Source organism: Ostrinia nubilalis, chromosome 19, assembly GCF_963855985.1.
Source record: "Ostrinia nubilalis chromosome 19, ilOstNubi1.1, whole genome shotgun sequence".
Lineage (NCBI taxonomy): Eukaryota > Metazoa > Arthropoda > Insecta > Lepidoptera > Crambidae > Ostrinia > Ostrinia nubilalis.
Window position 1 is genome coordinate 3,914,316 of NC_087106.1, and position 21,174 is coordinate 3,935,489.

At 36.3% G+C, this 21,174-nt stretch overlaps 1 protein-coding gene across 2 annotated transcripts in view; it reads right to left on the reverse strand.

Moving 5' to 3' along the window:
* Nucleotides 1-21,174, reverse strand: part of LOC135081102 (protein kinase C and casein kinase substrate in neurons protein 1) — a 166,830-nt gene that overhangs the window by 78,994 nt on the left and 66,662 nt on the right. For both annotated transcript variants that reach the window (XM_063975840.1, XM_063975839.1), the window contains exon 3: nucleotides 6,309-6,553. In XM_063975840.1, the coding sequence (XP_063831910.1) occupies nucleotides 6,309-6,525 (217 nt within the window). In that variant the 5' untranslated portion in view covers nucleotides 6,526-6,553. The remainder of the gene's footprint in view (nucleotides 1-6,308; nucleotides 6,554-21,174) is intronic.

Genomic DNA, 21,174 nt, shown 5'->3' on the forward strand with positions numbered 1-21,174 from the left:
GATCGTCTGGCAAGGGGTTGGAAAGGTCAAAACTATTTGGCTGGTGAGGAAACAACATCTAATTTACAGTGTATCATCAAGTTAAATGCTGCGGCAATCTTAAGTTCTTGTGATTGATGCTATTTTGCCAAAAATGTGTATTCTGATGTGCGGTCAACTGTACAGTCAGCGTCAAATATTTCGTGACACCCAAAGTAACCAAACAGATCGCAACACGTCATTGTTACAATTAGAATAAGGTTGTGTTGTCAACTTTTTGGCCACTTTAGATGTCACTGTTTGACGCTAACTGTACCATAGTTTCCATTCCGATGCGCCCGCGTCAAAGCGTGAGCGTGCGCCTGCATCGAAAGTGTTGATCGATTTCAGGTCGCCAATCGCTATGGCACCTCTTGCGTGGCTGTTACGACACTGTTAAAGGTCTCCGAGCCGGTTATGACAAATAACTTTAATTACTACTGAAGGCTCCGGTGGAATGCCGGTTTTGCGGTCGCAGGTTCGAATTCAACGAGATATGAGCGAACGTTTAAGTAATGAATGAACATGAGCAATAGAAAAAAAAAGCTTAAGTAAAGTTAATTATCTGCTTCCAGGCTTAAATAAGAAGACGTCATATCGAACCAAAAACAGGTTGATATGCCCTTAACACGGTATAAAATTTTCTGGACAATTTTCATATGAATCATTCATGCCAGCGATGTCATAACCAAACTGGTGATTTATCTGAGAATCGAATCTACAACAGACTGAGTCCCATCTCTCACTCAATCACGGAGAAAATTAAGGAACATGTAGGTATCGTAATCGCTTACAAATCGATTCCGTAACCGAAAGCTTTCCTTTTCATTGTTTTCGCGTAAAAAACATCTACTTTGTATTGCCGCCCAGTCCGCACATGTCGCGGTGACAAACGACCGCCGTGCATCGAATAATCGAGTTGACTTGATAAAACTTTCGATTTCGTCCCGCACTCGAATTCGGAATGCGCTCGATTGCACAACTGATGAATTACTGTAACAAGTGAATTCGAGAAAAGTAGTAATGTTTGTTCACGCAGAACTAAATAATGAAATACATTCTTGAGTTTTCGAATCTTGTTTGTCTTGTTTATTATCTACCTTACATAAAATCATTATTGTTCGTGATCAATACATCAACGTGGCATCTTACTATAAATCTCATAAAAATTATTGCTTTAATCTCATTTTCAAAGATTATTCTTTCACTTTATCTACTCTGTGTACTAATTTAGTAATCACTAGATTTACCACGTGAATTTGGAGAAATTGTATTTTGCTCGTACACTATCCCCCTTACTAATAAAAAGTTACACAGTTGTTGAACACTGTTTTAAAGTGACTTTTCCGTACTAAACGTCACTTTAAAACACTGTTCAACGAGCGTGTAAGTTTTATTAGTAAGGGGGTTAGTGTGTACGCGGCCATCTTACAATAAATCTTATAAAAATGATTGCTTGTCAGTAAACTTTAATCCGATTTTCAAAGTGATTATCTTTCACTTTCTGTGCACTGATTTATTCTTATTCAACCCTTATTCAGGTTTCAACACTAGTTTTTTTCGCGATTTAGTCCATGGGCTTTTCGGCATTTGACAGACTTTATCAGGGGCGTGTCTTCGTCCACAAGTCGGGATGAAAACTATCCTGTATGTTTTTCCTGGCTCTGAAGTCTCTACGCTACATTTATTTTCATCTAAGTAAATTGGTTTAGTAGCTTACTCGTGAACAGGTAACAAATAACAGTCAAACAAAGTTACTTTCGTATTTAAATACAAGCGGCCGCCCGCGACTCGTACGCGTGGATCCCGTTTTACCCCCTTAGGGGTGGTTTCGTAAAATCCTTTCTTAGCGGATGCCTACGTCATAACATCTACCTGAATGCCAAATTTCAGCCCGATCCGTCCAGTGATTTGGGCTGTGCGTTGATAGATCACTATGTCAGTCAGTCAGACCTTTGAGTAATATAATATTTAGATTAGCACTGTTTAAAAAAATACGTTAATTTTATTATTGTGTTAAATAGTAATAAACATTCATTTAAGTCAAAAGCCACCATACATTAACGTGGAAGAAATGATAGATTATATCTAAGAACAATAGCCAATAAAAACCTATTTCTATTGATATCTATCACGTGTTATAATGATTACAGTAATTAGTATTGGTGGTAAAACTAACACAAATACACAAGTACCGTAATTAAGTGTTATATTAACGTTATATTTAACAGACAGTTATTTACTTGTTAAGTTAATCTTAGTTATCGTTTTATTTATAGGTAGCAAATAGTAACTTTAAGGCTGGGTTGCTCCATCTTACTTTACCTTTAAACAAACGGCAATAATCTGTCAAACTCCATAAAAAAAGCACTGGTTATTGCTATAGTTACAGTTAAAGTTAGGTAGTGCAACTCTGCCTAAGTTTTCAGGCTCCTACTAATATTAAAATGCAAAAGTCTGTAAGCACTAAGGATATACATATTTGCTTCTATTTTATGCATATACCTACCACTGAACCGATTTAGATGAAAGGTAGAGATTTGGTTTAATTCGGTTACGATAATTTTTGGAACAGGTTTTAGACAGAATTCACGTGGATAAATCCGCTGCCAAAAGCTGATATAAACATACAGGTTTACCAAAGAACATGAATGACATAATAAATGTCACAACAAATAGCACCACGCCCATCAAACTGAAATGTTTCCTGCATTTTTGCGCGTGGCAACACTAAAGGCGGCCTTTACGTAACCGTTTACACAAGCGCAAGGTGTAAATGCATTACGCGGTGCGCGCGCGCAGTAGGGGAGACCGGGGATAGTTGACTAATTTTTTACTAAATCATAAATATTTTTTGTGTTTTCATCCATACAGACAAATAAATCGCATTAATGGATAGAAGAACTATTAAACTAATAAAAAACAACAAAACATAGTTCATTATTAAATATCATCATCATATTTAAATGCATTTTATAGAACATCAACTCTTAGTCAATCTACCCCGGTTCCGGGGTAGATTGACTATATGCCCGGGGTAAGTAGACCTACGTATCAATAAGCAAGAAATTATAAGAAGAGTCAAGTAATAAAACACTATTTTCACTTTAATTGAACTCTTTATTCAAAAACAATTATAATCAGGTACAGACATTTTTAATAAGTCTTTAAAAAAACTATAAACTCTTAGTATTTAAACTTTTTAAACTAAAATCTTCAATCTTCTTAAATCACTTATCAATCTTTGTATACAGGGTGTCCCAGATGGGTGAATCAAACTGATAGGATAGGTAGCTCTAATAATGTACTATCCCTAAAAAATATGAAAAAAAAAATAAAGCTCATAAGGGCACATTTTTTTTTTTAAAGTGAAAATATATCATCTTTGCCTAAGTATCTGGCTATAATTGCTGCGTTTGGAGTTTATTTGTACTTTTTTATTACTAATATTAATTAGCGATCATGTCGCTTCGTTTATCTGTAAACAAACTTTTGAAAATAATGACTAGATTTCGAGTTTAGAGCACTTTATTAAAAAAAAAATCCGAACTCAATTTTTTTTTCATATTTTTTTTGGGATAGTACATTAGTAGATCTACCTCCCCTAGCAGTTTGATTCACCAATTCTGTGACACCCTGTATAGTACTTTTACGTTTCCGAGTATTTCTTCTATTATCTAAACGTGGCGCCGCTTTAGGAAAGGGTCTTATTTCTTCATCGTTCAGTCGTTCGTTTATAGATCCTCATCGTGCTGTAGCAATAAAAAGAATGTATGTATTAAGAATCGAATAAATAGATAATTTTAAAGATATTTTAAACTCAAAATGTTATTGGGGTTGGTTGATTCAACCAGCCCCGAAAGAAATTAGTCTACCAACCCCAAACGACATTTTAAGTTTCGATGGCATGGATAACCTACACACTGCCACCTAATAAAAAAATAACACAAGAAATAATATCAATATGGACTCATAAAACACTCTGACTAATAGGCAAACGGTTAACATAAAATGTGTAGGTACCAAATCAAAAAATATGCAACACGAAAATATTACTTACATGATATGAAAACAAATCACGGGTCACTGCTCGAAAACGGCGTGTGCCGGCGACGCGGCGCTACCGACGATTGAGCGGGGGGCGGAAAGTGATGCGCGGCTGCGCTGGGATCACACAATACTCAAACCGTTGGCGAGTTTTTGGCGGTTAGTCTACCTACCCCTATAGTCAACTATCCCCGGTCTCCCCTACAGTCCGCGTCAAATACTTCGTGACACCCAAAGTAGCCAATAAGTTAATTTCGCTTAACACCAGGTGCGATTGCGGTCAAATATAAATGTAAAGAAAAAGCTCACAACACGTCTTAATTACAATAGGGATGTTTCGTGGGTAAAAAAGCAAGAGTTTGAATTAGTCCGTCAAGTTAACTTATCAACAAAATAGTCGACACGTATTTTTCACTTTTTCAAACTAATGAACATTAGAAGAGATAAAGGACGCCAAAGTTCATAATACTAATCCCGTGACGACAAGGCGTGGTTAATTGTTATATGTGTGTAGCATTTTGTGAAGTCACGCGTAACTTCAACGCATCATAATTTGATTGACAAATAAAAATATCCTGTCCAATATTTTTGTTTTTTTTAGGAAAACTAGCCTATTGAAATAAGGTTGTGTTGTCAACTTTGGGTGTCACGAACTATTTGATACTGACTGTACTTTGATACGATCTTATGTAGTGGTCATAGGTGTTACTTTACAATAAGAATGCAGTTTGATACGTTGTTGACTGTACTCCGCGAACAATTTCTGATTTCCTCGTAGGCGATCGGTGACACGGTGTGTTAAGTATTATTACTGTAAATACTTGTAATCATGGTTATTTTTACAATAATCGCTGCTTTCTTGCTAGTTATTTTTGTAATAGAAAATGTGCGTTCTATGTTAAAATAGGATCTGGAAATGAAATACATAATAAGCTTCTGGTTTAGTTTATGATTTTTTTGTTCATAACAACTGAAAATAATGAATTTCAGAGGACCTTTTCAGGGCACCTATACACGTCCCAAACTTTTCAAGGTGGGAGTGAATAAGCACTTACAGGGCAGATATGCAACATTCTATACAGCATCTCACATAACATCAGGTGCGATTGCGGTCAAATACCTGCCTTGTTCTGCATAAAAAAATAGCTTGCGCTACAACCACTTAAAACCAACCATAAGGGCATACTATGGTGGCGTCTAGAGAAAACAAATCTCAATATCCTTGACTACTTGTACTACGTATATCAATAATCATCTAATCATAAACTAATCAACTTATTTGCCTCAGGAATGCATCAAACATGAGTCGTCTCGGTCCTCATCAAGCTATCAACAGCACATCAGACTCTACATTTTTATTCTAAACCAGCATTTATTACAACGCCATAAAGTCCCACAATGTCAAGCTTGATGTGCTATCAGTACATAAATGTTCAAATACCCTTTCATAAGCGTCAATAGTGACATACAAAAGGCGGGCCTTTTACCAATCAAACATTGTGAATAAACATCCGCTAAGAGAGACGTTATACGTTAGCGGTACAGGGTGTTCTAAACGTTGCATCAGCATTTATGTTTGTGTGAAGCTGAGATGGAAATGTGAAAGTGTGAAAAGCATTCATGCTTATTTCCTGTATTTAAATTACAATACAATACGCTATAGCTTTAGAATGATGATAGATTTAGTAGAATTGATACCTAGCCATTGAAAAGTTTTTGACACGCTGTGGAAATCCTTAGGGGAGGCCGCCTGTCTATAAACGTCCTTTGGTTGAAACGACAACTGAGTTTATGTAAGTATCTCAAATTACTGTTACACCAGACCGGAAACCGGAATAGATGTTTGAAACATTAATTACTACGTTTAATGCAATTATTCAACCGCAAATACGTTCGTAACAAGTCAATTTGTAACTAATTAAATAAACTAAAATATAAAAAAGCAACTCTATTCGCGTGTCTAAATAATTATGTACACGCCACTGTGATCTAAGTTACAGACAGCGCCATCTTTTGAAGGGCGGAGAACTGTCGGAAATCAGAATATGCCCAAACTGCTACACATCCCTGTCGATAGAAACTAACCAATAATACTGGACTTGATTAAGACTTCGACAGAAGAAAAACCTGGTTGTTCCCTGATAAGAAATAATGTTTTTTGAAATACCTATAAAGATTATAGATTACGTGTTTTTCTACCAGATGAATTTCCAACGCTTTATTTAAGTAACAAATCAACTGACCTTTCTCAATTAGATCGTTCCATTTCTTCGCCCAGCCTCGCAAACTTTTCGCGTACGTTTTCTCTATGTCTGCTCTCTCCTGCACTAGGGTCTGTAGTTCGCCGCATAGTCTGTGGCCGTCGTCCACCCTTCTGGTGGTCCTTTTGTAGTTTCCTGGCTCCCAGAAGGAGTCGGAGGCGACCGTGAGCAGCGCCTGCTCATCGCTGTGATGCGACATGGCGGTGCGGCACTCACACACCGCCCCTCTGAAACAAAAGAGAGTAAATTCAAAATGGAGTTACGTAGTAGTTCTAATTTTTGATGAGAGATGGCGCTGTATTACTAAGTAGTTCTCAATTGCGCCAACAGATGGCGTTAACTGATGAAGCAAAAGTTTATTTTGTTTAATAAATTCGTGTTACACATAATTTGCAAGGTCTATCGAAGGAAACTTACGCAAAAGATGCGTCGATAAATATGCATGTGTTTATCATCATGCATTAATATTTCCAAATACGTACTTGAGTATTAAGAATGTGAATTTGGTGCAACGCCTTGAACTTTATACTACTCTCAAATAAATCACTTTTTATTAGATTATATTTGATTTATGCAAGAATGCTATTGCAAACGTCTGTTTTAAAGATTTGTAATTTATTCCTATGTGAGGCATATCAAGGCGTAAATATACATAATGTCTGTCAGTTATTACAGACATTAAATCTACAACGGCAATTCCTACATGATACGGTTTTCCTCGCTTCGTGAAAATTCAGGAAAAATTGCTAGAGTACCTCGTCCGATTCTAATCCGTCAAAATCCATAGAAAACTATAGAAATCGATTATTACGATGTCGTAAATCAGTCACTAGTTTAAGATGTTTTCACTAGTCCGTAAACCATACAAATAGCTCTACGATCCGGACCGCATTTTCACGAATTTAATCGCACAAAGTGCAAAACTGCTTTTTTTTCCTCAGTCGATAGGCTTGTATTATTAGACAGGTGGATTCTTTCGATTGATATCGATAATTAAGTCCGCAATTAAGTCATTCTCAAACGAATGACGGTCCATGACGTCAGCCGATCATCGGGTTACCTCACCGGGTAAAAATGTTCATCAGCAGGTAAGTAAGTCGCATTGTGCATAAATAAATAGTAATAAGGACGATGTGTTGACATACTTGATGTATTCGTCGTGAAAATAAAACGTAAATCTTGGTATGTCAAATTATCTTATCCTGTCTGTAGCAGTGATAGGGTTAATTCTGAAAAATATGTTAGGACCTGTATAAGTAACTTTTCAAAAGCCATCTGGCTGAAAATAAATTAATTTTGACTTGTGTTTCGACTGAAAAAAGATTTACTTTTTGTCATTGCCATTTGAGCATTTAGCCCATCAAACCTCGGCAGTCGCATAAAACCCCGTAACAATTGAAATCTATTGTGGCTCGATTCGCGAGGCTTGAAGGATTAGTAAGGTGATCTGAAAACGATATTTAAAGTTATTTTGGGTAAAAGAGACGTGTTCTTAACGCCGATATTAATCTCTCAGATTAGAACAAGAGGCATGCACATATTTGAAATACTTATTAGACGCACACAACGAAGGCTAAAAGATAAAATACTTTACTCCAAACAACCTTGCAAACATCGTTACATAGCCATACATATGCTCATCTAATAACCCTGCGGTGCTCGCGTGAGCAACAACATACAAGTTTTATATCAAGAGGTAAATGAAAAAGCAAACGAATGTGCAGATAGGGTTGTCAACTCTCTTATTTTTTGCTTCCAGTTTTGTAATTTCGATGTTTCTTATTTTTTGTGCTTCAACGTTAACGTATAAATAGTAAATACTTCTTAGTCATATAATTGATTAGTTTCCTACCCTTACAATGTCCCGGGTCACGTAGAAAGAATGTTGCGCGAAACTGAGGGACAGTTCGACAGTTTGGGAACGTTGCTACAACACTTAAAATCTGAGTTCCACGAGACATTTGTCCCAGCTTAGTGTAACCGTGGCTTTCTTTAACGAATGGATCCTGCGCCTCCCGCATCCAGGCACCTTCACCAGATCGTTGTTTAAAGTAAAAAATAAGCATAATTTAACAGCTAAAAATAAAGATCCTAGAGTAAGACCCAGCCCTATCGCTAAGTACACACGCGAAGATGCTACCATGAAGTCATCTAGGTAAATTTATCTTCCGATAATTACACCGTTCGCATTCGCAACCTTGACTTGGCTTTGACAAAGCGTGACGTCACCGTTTACTGTAGCGAACACTTCGTAAACAAACCAACTGATAACGACATTTTTGGTGCTAACACCTGTTTAAAATGCTTATTGAGGATTAGGAGCAAGTAGAGTAACCGATGAAGACATTGAGATTAATAAATTAAAATAAGACAAAAAATAAAATAAAATGTAGAGGCTCCTTCAGATCAATTGACGATAGGGGAGACCATAGAGATATTAGAGAGATGCCAACTAATGCGCTAAGTTCGAAACTCAGTGTTGCATTAGAAATTCACACACACAAAGTAATCGAAGTATTTTGTGCTCATTATCTACTGCGGTATCAGTGCTCAACGTTCGATTAGTTTCTGTGATCTGTTGGGAAGACCGAGGAGAGTGTTGTGACATTGTTGACTTTTTGAAACATTTTCATCAGAACCATAAGCGAGCTCGCAATCTCCTCGGTCTGCCCTACTCATTTAGATAGTCCATCCAGACCAATAAATATAGTCTTTGATATTTTTAGACTCTTGTTTACCATTATCATCATCAGCTAGTCTCTAAGATAAGTTATTATTGTAGGGTCTCTTTAGAACATCTTGCACATATTATTAAATTTACATCTTTGTTGCAAAATCGCATTTATGAGAGCTAGATAAAATCTCTAGATTGTTATTTCAACTTTTCTTATAAAAATCTTATTTTTTTCCACTTTTAAGACATTAGTAAAGCAAATTAACAAAGAATCGTTAGCACAGACAATATTGAAGCTGATAACATAGATAGATAGTAGAGGAATATCAGAGATTTAAAACTATTTGTCGATGGTCATAAAACCGACATTTAAACCATTTGTAGCAGGATGTTATTTCCTCAGTACTTCAAACGTAGGTAAAAACACTTATGTGCTTACGTGGTTACAACTAATTGATATAATCATAATGGAGTCATCAGCTGTGAGAAATCAATTACTCGTATCTCACATTCCTTGCGGTCAATAGAAACCGGCCCTTATTAAACAAATTACACTTCAGGTCAAAGAAACACGGTTAAACGGTTTAAAACTGATAGTATAATGTGGCAATTGATTAGTTGACACTAAAATTATCTTATCTAATCTTAAGGATCTTATCAATTGTTAGATAACATTCCTTTTATAATGATTTTATAACGATTGACAGATTTGAATCATTAACCAAATGACCAACTATTTCAGTCTCTAATTTAATTGCCATCAAATACTGTTTTGAACTTCCACTTACTCACTCAAATCATTTTTTATTTGCGAACATGGGTTTACAGATCTCGTTCAATCAGTGAAATTATTGTAATCTGCTTCTGCAAGAGCAGAAATGGAGTTCTAGTAAATTGTCTCTTACGAAGTGAGTAGGCAATGCTGGGTTGCACCATCTTACTTTAACTATAACAAACGTTCAAAGTCAAACTCCATACAGAAAACACCGCTTATTGTTATAGTTACGGTTAAAGAAAGTTGGTGCAACCCAGCCAAAGTGTTGTTCCCGTAATTTTGCACTGGAGTGTAATAAATAAAATAACACCCAACTGCCGCAATGATCCGCATTTCCTCTAATCAATGCTGTTGTACGTTTGTGGCACTGCGGTTACGCTTTGCCGTTAAAAATACCAATAAAAGTATTTCTTTTTATGTAATTTTAGACGATTTTAAACGAGTTTATTTATTTGAAAATGAAATAGGACTGACTGAAAAAAATGTTACAAATAATAATTGATATCCAGACATTCCAGACTGTTGTTTATCTGTAGGAAAACATTTTACTTAATCATGTTTTTAAAATAGATTTTGAACAGGGAAATGCCAATTACCTACTTCAACCGGAGGATAAAAAAGATGCAATTAATAAGGAAATAATATAATTAATTAATTAAAAACATCAAACTTAATTAGTTTACAACCGAGAATGCATTACCAAATAATAAGATTTATTTTGCGCATTTAGTGCATGTGAATTAAAAGAATATAATTAGAATAATTACATAGCAAAAAAATGTTATTGGTGATGTGAGTGACTGTTCCAAGACAATTACGAGATGGCATTGACAAATTGAAAACATTTTTTCGGTAAATTTTCCCCCGTTTAGTTAAGAAATAACAGACATGAATCAACCGCAATGTTCGAAAATAAATACATTATTATGATTCAATGCACGTCCGACCGACAACTGAACAAAGTCAGACTTCTATGGCGGCTCATAAAGCCTGACAGAAGATTTGTGACGTCATTTACATCCCACACGATGAACTGTTTGAATTACGGGACTATTCCCACCTCTCGTTCCCACCGCTGCGACTCTGTGTAGCCAGGATCTACAGCTTGACCGCCAATAAAAACCCAACCAGTGAAGTTCAAGTTTGTTCCGGGGGAAAGTTAAACTGTCATTGGACCCGCAACGGATTAATCAGAAGGAGTTCATAGGAGGAGTTCGAAGTTATGGTATTTTACAGGTTACAACATAAATACTCAATACGTCACCTGAAATATTGGAGCATATGATGCAATTTCCCTTTACAACGCCTTTTCACTCTCATCACTGTTTCACAAGTTACTATTAGCGCACTGATTTGTCACTCAAATTCACTCAATCCCGCGGTGTGCGCACGCGCAGTGATTGCGGGCACCTACGACACTACACTCGTGAACGCTGTAATAGGAAGTGTACATTGAGCTCGTTGGTGTAATTGACGATGATAACATTGGTTTAATAGATCTCTGAACTTATAAATTTATTGTAGTGGTGTATTGGAATGTGGGAGACAAAATTCTTGATCATAAATTGTTCACTCAATTTCATAATTTACTCGTAGATTTCCGTTACATTAATGCTATTAATTTGTTGAACTGACTTGCGCGTTAGGGAATTCCCACGAAGATATCACGTTTTTTGCAGGATCCAGTTTAGTAGATTACGTGTTAATATTAACGTTCGACAACATCGTGAAGGTAGCAGGAAGGCGCTGGACGCAGGCCGCTACCAACCAGGCAACATGGAAAACATTGGGGGAGGCCTATGTTCAGCAGTGGACGACTTATCAATGGCTGGCTGAGATGATGATGATGATTGACGTTCACACGAACATCCCGTTTGCAGTATCCCGCAAAAAACCGATCCGTTCTAATTTGTATTTCGTGGGAACGAGCCTTAACACTACCAAACTACTTGAGAACTGATAGTGCAGTTTCCCCACATCTCTCGACGTCTTTACCCCAACGACTGACAACAACAAAGGAATCCCCGATTATTCCGTGCTCCCGTTTATTCCAGCCCCTTCCCAGTCCAGACAAGGCCACTAAGCTTTTGAAATGAACCAGAATAACCGGATCCTTTTTAACTGAATGAAGGGCGAAGATGGAAGGATAAGTTGAAGTAGAAACAGACTGATGCGTTAACTGCATTTGCATTTAATACATAAAATTAAGTATGTTAAAAAGTATTATCTACTTATGCTTTACTATAAATGCTTTGTAAGTTTCTACTTTCAGTTAATAAAGTATGTTATGAAAGGACGCACAGGAGTGTTTTAGTTCAAGCAGTTTTATTGTTTAAAAACAATTTAATTATGATTAACAGGACGATGTTTACAATTTGTAGAGCTATTTATAACTTAAGCCTATTAATATACACCACAGAATATGTATAAACAATTCCCAAGTGATGGATAGGTACCTATGTATGATGTATTTAACTTTGAACAGGTAGCGGACTAAGTAAACATTCAGACCAAATACGCAGAGCTCGTAGATAAAAGGTCACGCGACTTACATTTTTGCATGTCCTAGTCAATACGTCGACGACATACTAATTGTGAATCACGCTTCTATACTGCGGAGTTACTCTGAAAAACGTTTCGAATGTTGCCATCACTCTCACGCGAAGCATGTGCGACGGTGACAGATAGATCTAAACTACGTAAACAGCGTTTCGGAGTAGACCTCCAGGATCGCGAATTCGTCCCACGACTGTGACCGCGGGCGCTAACAAGCAAACAGATGCGTCTCTATTCGATTGAAGCAATTGCCGTAATCTTATTACGGTGTACATATAATTTGAGTGAGTGAATCACGTTATATCTTGATGGTATTTTCGATGCTGATCATTTAGATACGATTGAGATATATCGGATTGATAGATTGAAGTATCTAGACCCAAACCAAGCACAGGTTATCGTAGAGGATTAAAAGATAGTAGATAACGTAAAACTAACTTACACAACACTATAAATGCTAACACTAACCTAATGATTAACTGGTAAGGACCTTTACATGTGCCTACACCCTTCATAAGTGTGCAATAACACTAGTTAGAGAATCATCATCATTTAATCAGTCACCTCTAAATCGAGGTTTAATTAAAATGCGTATCAAAAGCGCATCGAGTTAAGAATGCGATGATGAAACCACAATAACAAATTAAAATTCTACAGAAGCCGGTTTTGGCTGATGTACAGTCATCAGTATCCTTTACGTTTTTGTTGCAAAGTAGCACTTATTTACAACTGTATAAGATACTGTGTTTATATTGATGTGCTGTATGTACAGTCAGCGTCAGCAGGTGCGGTTTTGTTGCCCAGTCGTTCCAGTCGATGAAGCACCTGATGTCGTGCCCTGAGTGCCCGAGCAACTGCACTCAGGAGGATTTGATGAGTGCTGCTAACAACGCTACTCTTGTGGCGGAGTTTTGGGCTGACACTGTGTAGGTTTGTTGTCGACACGAAAAGAAAAGAAGAAGTCAGCGTCAAATAGTTCCGGACACGCTAAGTAGCCAAAAAGTTCGCAACATGTCTTTGTTCCATTAGGAATAAGGTTGTGCTGTCAACTTTTGGCCACTTTGGATGGCACGAACTATTTGGCGCTGACTTTACTTAGGAAAAACCCGTCCGATTAACTGAATGTTTGAATTATTCCGAATGCGCCAAGGACACGCACTAATTGTATGTATTGAATTATAATGATATTGTTTTATTGTTTATAATGTAATTTTGAAATTGAAGTAAAGCATTTTGGTGTCATGTTATTTATTTATTTTATTTTATATATTTTTTACATTATTTAGCCATTAGTCCATTACATCTTTGATTTAAATAGTGTCTTAAATCCTCTTGAGGTTTGTCTAGACACTATTGTTCTCTTTACAAATAATATTATTGCATCAAGCCTATCTCACGATTAAAGTTCTAAGGTTTTCTAGCAGATCCAGCTCCAAATTTTGAATAGTTAAGAATATGAAAATTCTGGTATTCCGAATCGCTATGTTCATTATGGTGTCTGTCGTATAGAATGACCTGTTAATAATAGAAACATTTACTTGGTTAGCATGAAAACTCCGCGAAATATCACCATTTGAACTTGAATTTATAGGCCTGACTGATCTAAATATTGAAATTCAACAATCTCATGCTAAATCTATTATGATCAAGAATTCTGGGCGTAGTTTCATAGTGCTAGCTTGACTCTACATTTGAGTCAAGTTAAAGAATGTTATCACCCACACCTTTTCCAATCGCGCCTTAAAAACCAACGTAACATCTCAATTATACACAAACTGTAACATCCACACTGTTTGTAACTTAATACACTGATAGTTAACCCGCAATATGTAACATACTATCCACAATCACTTTTATTTTCTGTAACACACAAAGTAACACGATCCGCTGGTATCCAGACACTGACTGATATCTCAGTCTAGAACAGAATTTTTTACCAAATATCTGGCTGAATGCCAATGGAATTTTCAACTCTACGCCTTTCGGTTTTGAGGTGAATTTTCAGGTGATCGTGGGAAAAAATTTGTCAGAGGCTTGCAAACGGTGACCTTGTAATGTATATGGTTGATTCATACAAGTTAACGTATCGGTCACAAATTGTATAGAAGAGCCAGCACACTTTGAATGAAAGACTTCATTAGGAGTTCATTACTTCTTGGAATACACGATATGAGATAAGGAAACTTCAAATATAGACGATCAGTATATCTTTACCCTTTTTACAATAAATGATACATTTCAATTCTCAAACATAAGTGCTTTCAGTAATAAATATGTTTCCGTTACCGACCATAACCTTCAAATATAGACGTTATTCAGTATACAATCTTTACCCTTCTCGCAATAAATGCTCAGTTTCAAACATATTTTCAGTAAAAACTGCATTTAACGTCACTGAAATTGACGAAAACCACAGAGCGTGGATTTAAGCAACCACACATTTACCACTAGTTGGATAGGGTACTGGTTAGAATAAGTTTTTAATGGGCTAGGGAAAGAAGAACTGAGGGCAGTTACATGAAATGGCTTACTTTACCCACCTGTGTCCCGATGTTCGCACGGACCAGCATTGTGTTACTTAATTGTAAATTAACAATACGAATGGGCGCGCGCAAGGCACCTTATCTGTAAGACATACAGACAACGGCACATTAAGCTTCACATCTGTGTTTTGTGTAGTTGTAATAGGTACGATTTTAGGAGAAAATGTAAACTCTGGTATGCTTTAGGTAGACTGTACGCTATCTATGTAGAAATAGACTGTGTAACGAAGGCTCAAGAAATAGATTAATGTGAAAAGGATGCTAAGTTTGTTACATGTTTTTCAGGGTGACTCTGATAGAAGACAAATGCTGATTGAAAAACATAGAGCAGTATCAGATACAGCACACCAAGTAACCAAGAGTGACTTTGCAATAAAAATGTAGTCCATGTGCTCTTGTATTTGTCAATGTACCGAAATATAATATGATGCTGTATACTGAAACAACATTACGCTATAAAACACATCTAAAAGAAAATTTAAATGAAAGTGAGATGCTTCAACTAGAAGTCCATTAAAGTATTATTTGAACAGCTGCTTATTATATTCATAGCGCTAGACAGAAACAATGCAAACATAACCAAAGAAAACGCAGTTGGTTCAGTACACAATAAACGTTGGACAAAAATGGATAAGTACAAGTAGTCATATCTTTAACATTAATTGAAGTAGGAGATACCTCTACAATTAGTACATACAATTGCCGATGACAATCGGAAAATATTTGGGATTTACTTTTCACTATTTGACGCTGACCGTAAAGCCAACTGAGCAGCGGATTCAATTCCCACTAAATACGAATGGTATGTGCATGTTATACAATGTTTACTTTTGTATGACATATTTGTGTATTTAAGTACTTACGATGATTTGTTGTTTTTACCTTAATACAACGTAGAGGACGTTGTAAATACTGGCATTAAACCCCTAAACCCCTATTCACATTTTTAATTAAAATTGTGCGTCACATTCCTACATAATTATGTCACGCTATGAAATTCGGAAGGAGAAGTCCGCTTCGCAAAATTCCCACTCGTTCAAAAACTTAGAAGTATAGAACTTACTGGTATACACGTATATTACGAAGTAAACATGTGTTGAGAACATAAAAACTAATTCCCACGGGCAGGTCTACGCATTAAAATCTGAGCTGTCGTGTATACCTTTTACTCTGTCACACTTTTGTGGAAAACCCACGAGTAACAGAGAAAGATCATGACAATTTGTTACAGGTTTGTCATTTCTAATGATGCTCTAGTTGTTTTCATTGTGTAGTGCTAGAGTTACATAATTTGTATCAGGAAAATTGATTCATGGTTAAAAACAAATATAGGATTGGGTTTACACTGAAAATTAGTTTTTCATGAAAGTTATTTTATTATATTACTAGCTTTTGCCGGCGGCTTCACCCGCGTGAAATTTAGTGTCACAGATCGGCATAAATATAGCCTACTAGCTGACCCGGCGAACTTCGTACCGCCTTAGCGTAGAGATTTTCTTTATATTTTTTTCCGTAAAAACCTTGTACAGAGTATAAGAAAACTACAAAAAAAAAATCAGCCAAATCGGTCAAGCCGTTGTCATGTTATGTCGTGACAACGGAAAACGGGTTTCATTTTTATATATATAGATATGTTAATCTGGGTTACAAACAATAATGCTGTAAAGCTTCAACAAAATCCGTTCAGTAGTTTTTGCGTGAAAGAGTAACAAACATCCAGACATCCAAACTTTCGCATTTGTAATATTATAGTAGGATAAGGTTTTTCACGACAATTTACATAGCGGAATGTCCGATAAAGAATTGAAATCGAAAATCTACGCGAACGAAGTCGCCGTCTGTAGCTAGTATTTATTTAATAACAATTTTAATTGATACTTAGAAACATAACAAGTAAATTTAATACTACATTACATTTTAGGTAATAACTTTATCAGTTAAGTAAGTAACGCGAGATTGCACCGAAGTTATGACTGCTTAGTACAGACTGCACATCAAGCTTGACACTGAGATCTTGTGTGGTTGTAATAGGAGTGATTTTAGATCGACAATGTATAATCTGATGTGCTACGATACGAGTTACATACAGGAATGTTGATATTAAGCAATAAATATCGAATCACCAGCTATTTCGTGCACCAAATCAGCTGTTATGATTATGACAATAAAAATTTACAGCTCTCGTTGCAACTACGTGCATGTTCGTTAATAGTTTTATATATTAACGTTAATTGACGGCATCCCGTATCTTGTTACTTGTAAAACTACCAGCATGTCAAACTAATTGGTTATATTTTGCTGGTATAATATTAATGGTGCGTTAAATGCTGTGTACTTTTGTTACAGTCCACTGATTGGTTGTTATAACATATTTAGACTATTTAAGAGTTAAAATATGTTTGAAGCTAGTTTTAACGTAATTATCTTAATTATTACACATGTTATAACATGTCATTTTAGCGGACATGAAATTATCTTCTAACGTGTGCGTGTGTGTAAATAAGCAACTGAAGTCACCACAAACATTAGGGCCATGCTTAATACCTTTTTAGATGTCTGACAAGGCTCGATCGGACCGACTAGAGACGGTTTAACGTGCCCTCCGAAGCACAGAACAATACTATTTCTTTTTTGGACAATTAGATTGATTGAAGCCTGTAATTTCCTATGTAAACTAGGAACAAATAGACCAAATTAATGATTTCACAACAAATTGTCTTATCAAGTAAGAGTACAATGTATGTAGTGGGTAGAGCATTTTATTTATTTAATAGGACAACCAACATGACATGCACTAAAATAACCTTTACAACGTATTTGAACTTAATCTAAGTGCTGCCTTAATTACATTAATTAATTCATATGAGACAACACGCAAAAAAGTACGCAAACATCTATGCAAGTCCAAAGACACTCAAAGTCGTTTTGGTCGTGGGACAGGTACAGCAGACGAGCAAAAAACCGGCGATTTGTGACATAATCACTGACATTGCATCACGAATGCAAGCGATCAGGCCAGGCCGATGATTGCATTGTTAAAAACTGCGAATCATTTGTTCGTTAATATTTTATAACATTGAATGTTATTATAATTCTATCTATATGTATAAATAACTATTTTTAGTGCTTTTAATAACTTTCTTTCGTCGATGATGATAATGATGATGTTTTTTTAAATAAACAACTTAAAAATATTGAACTGCCTAAGGCGGGAATCGAACCCACGAGCAAGAAGAGCAGTCGCCCGGCAAGCGAAAGGTTGTGGGTTCGATTCCCACCGTAGGCAATTCGATTTTTTCAAGTTGTTTATATTTAAAAATTTGTTTGAGAAGCGACTCTAATCGCTAAGAAATTTTAATAATCATGATGATGATGATGCAACTCCTGATCTTCAACCTAGAGTTGATCTCCTCCAGACAACTCTTGGAAAGTATCGATTGATAGGAGTCAGAAAAAAATATAATACACTACGCACATTTAATACGTAGTTGACAGCTTGAGGTTTCGGCTGTGTTGTTACAGCCGTGGTTACAATCACACTGACTCTGCCTATGTTTCGTAAAATGTATTTCCAACAACTAAGTTTCCACCATTTTCCACTTCACTCGTCCCAATGTGGAGCTGCACATTCCAAAATAACAGTTTGGTAACATCGAATCATTCATTGAATAATTGACAGCTCTAACCCTTGTTAGCCGAGCGCGGAACGGGTTGAGTATCTGTGGAATGCATCGGGCGGCGTAATGACTAACACGATTTATGCATTCCTATAGGTCCAGGGCAGGATTATCCATTAGGCACTTTAGGCAGTCGGCGATTGTCTAGGGCCCTGCATCAGAATTTTATATAGAATAGAAATTTATTTCGATCGCGAACATATTTTTAAGGAGTTAGAAAAGGGCGCCGAGAAGTAGGTTCCATGATAGCTGCTTACAACCCTGGAGGCAAGTGGGACGCTAAAGCTAAAGGTGTCGGCCATGGTGAAATCGTACCGATATAACTATAACTAGCTAAATACGAAATAATATTTAATTTCTTTTGAAACTGAGTTAGCTATACATTTAAGTAGATTGTTCTATTAAGAATGATTCACTCGGGAACAAAATCCTGAACATCTGAAAGTCAAGAAGGACTTACTCCCTACTCTAGACGCTAAAAAGATAATTCTAACGTAAAATACCAGGTAGATATCAGATATCGTAGTCGTTCTGTGAAATAGGCTTTCGAAATCCCGGAATGTGTTAGTTCCATTTTAAAATACAAACCATTGCATCGTTTCTAAGCTCTACAATAATAACCAGCTCTTCACACGCTCCAAATAAACTATCCGGACGGCAATAATATCCGGACAATAGCCTGTACATTCCCCGGTTATTTCCAACTATGCTCCGTAATGGCCGGGCCACAAAGCCAACATTAAAACTGGGCGCTGAACTGTGAACATATCCAGGGATGGAAGAATCGGGAGAAAGCTGGACACGTTTGGTTTAATTTTAGGGTTTTTGGAACCAACTTAATTTTGATTCTACAAGATCAAATAAGCATGTCAGATAAGTTTTAGGCGCATGGGAGACATTTTAATGTTCGTACAAAGCGAATACAAGTTTCTAGGATTTCAGAATGGTTTTGGATTGTGACCATCTCCGAAGAAGGTATAATTAAAACCAAAAAATTTGGGATTATTAAAACTATAAAAGGAGAAAGCAATCATTTTATTATTAGTAGAGTTTTAAAGAAAGTGACTGCAAAAAGACTATTAGGAATCCATTATTTTAAATGTTTTTGACCAAAACAAGCTAAAGCTCAATATAAAATCTGGTAACCCTACCCCAGAATAGACGTGGGATATCCAGCATTGCAGACGAAGAAATGTTTACGAAGCAAACAAGGATATAGGAAGCGTTAAAATAAACATGGCGAATACAACAAAACGTGGGGTTAGATGTTTGCACACGCGACTACAAATCCATTTAAACTAATGTTATTCGCGTGCGGTGCTAAGATAGGATAGGTTATGAATATTTTAATTAATTAATCATACATTGTCGCTATTAATGAATCTGCAGTAGGTAGTTAAAACATTAAATTTTCGCGGTTCATTGATTAACACATGACAAAAGGGGTAAAAGTACACCAGCATATCTGGTGGTTGCAACATTTTTGGGAAATTTCAGTTATGATATGGAGACGACGTAAGGTGCATTGGATCTCTGATGCTTTCGTTATTTATGATGCTCTCACTGTGGTGTAAAAATATGAAACTTATAAGTACTCGTAGCCTAGCTAGAACATCAATTTGTCAGTCAGCGTGCAATATTTTTATCAAAACCAGCTCAACGTGCCCTATGAAGCACGAAATAAAAAAACTTCATCATTACTGCGGTCACTTATGCGTTAAAGCAAAACCATCAGTTTCCTAATATCACTAATTACCACACAATTCGATTACGACATTTCAGGATACGTCCATTTGGTTCGCCGCTTCCTAAAATTTCGAATGGGGTAACAACGGGGAAATACCATTTGCGTGTTGAAGATTTGAGGATACTCTTCCGTTTCAAATCATTCATTTCGTTTGTTGGACAAAATTGTTGAATTAGAAATCTATTTTGCATGAATTCGGTAGTAATTTCCTCTTCCTGTACGATTCGTGCGAATTCGCACGGCAATTTGTTTTTGAAAATTTGGTAAGCCCCAAATTGTTTTTGAAAACTACGACTGCGCATAAATGTATAAAAAAGGATTAAAGCGGATACTTTCAAGAACTAAAATCTTCATAGATTCTTTTGACGCACTCGATATCGAATATGTTTGATGTAAACTCACACTACGCCCCCAGTATGTTGATGAATTTCGCATTCTAATTTATTCTATCGTTACTTTAGGCATTTAAATCATGAAGAACATAAATTTTAATACTATTATTATTATGCATCATCTTCACATAGTTATGGCAGCTCCAGTTCTTCGCACCATTTACCCCATCACTCTCATTAGTAGTTTACATAATTTACTATTCGCGTTTTTATGTCTCTGCGCATCTTACGCAATACATAATGAGTGGAGTGCGCACTCGACTGGGCTGTTGATCTATTTGCACATAATATGTAGAGAAAGAACTACAGCCGAAAGCACATCAGAATATACATATTTATAGCAAAATAACGTTTATTCCAACTGTATAAAGACGTTACAGTGTGAAACTTGATATGCAGTTGTGCAGTCGCGTCGCGCGTCGGCAAAACAAAGAAAATCGATTGTTTATTACGAATCGAGTGCATCGATATTCGATATACTTAC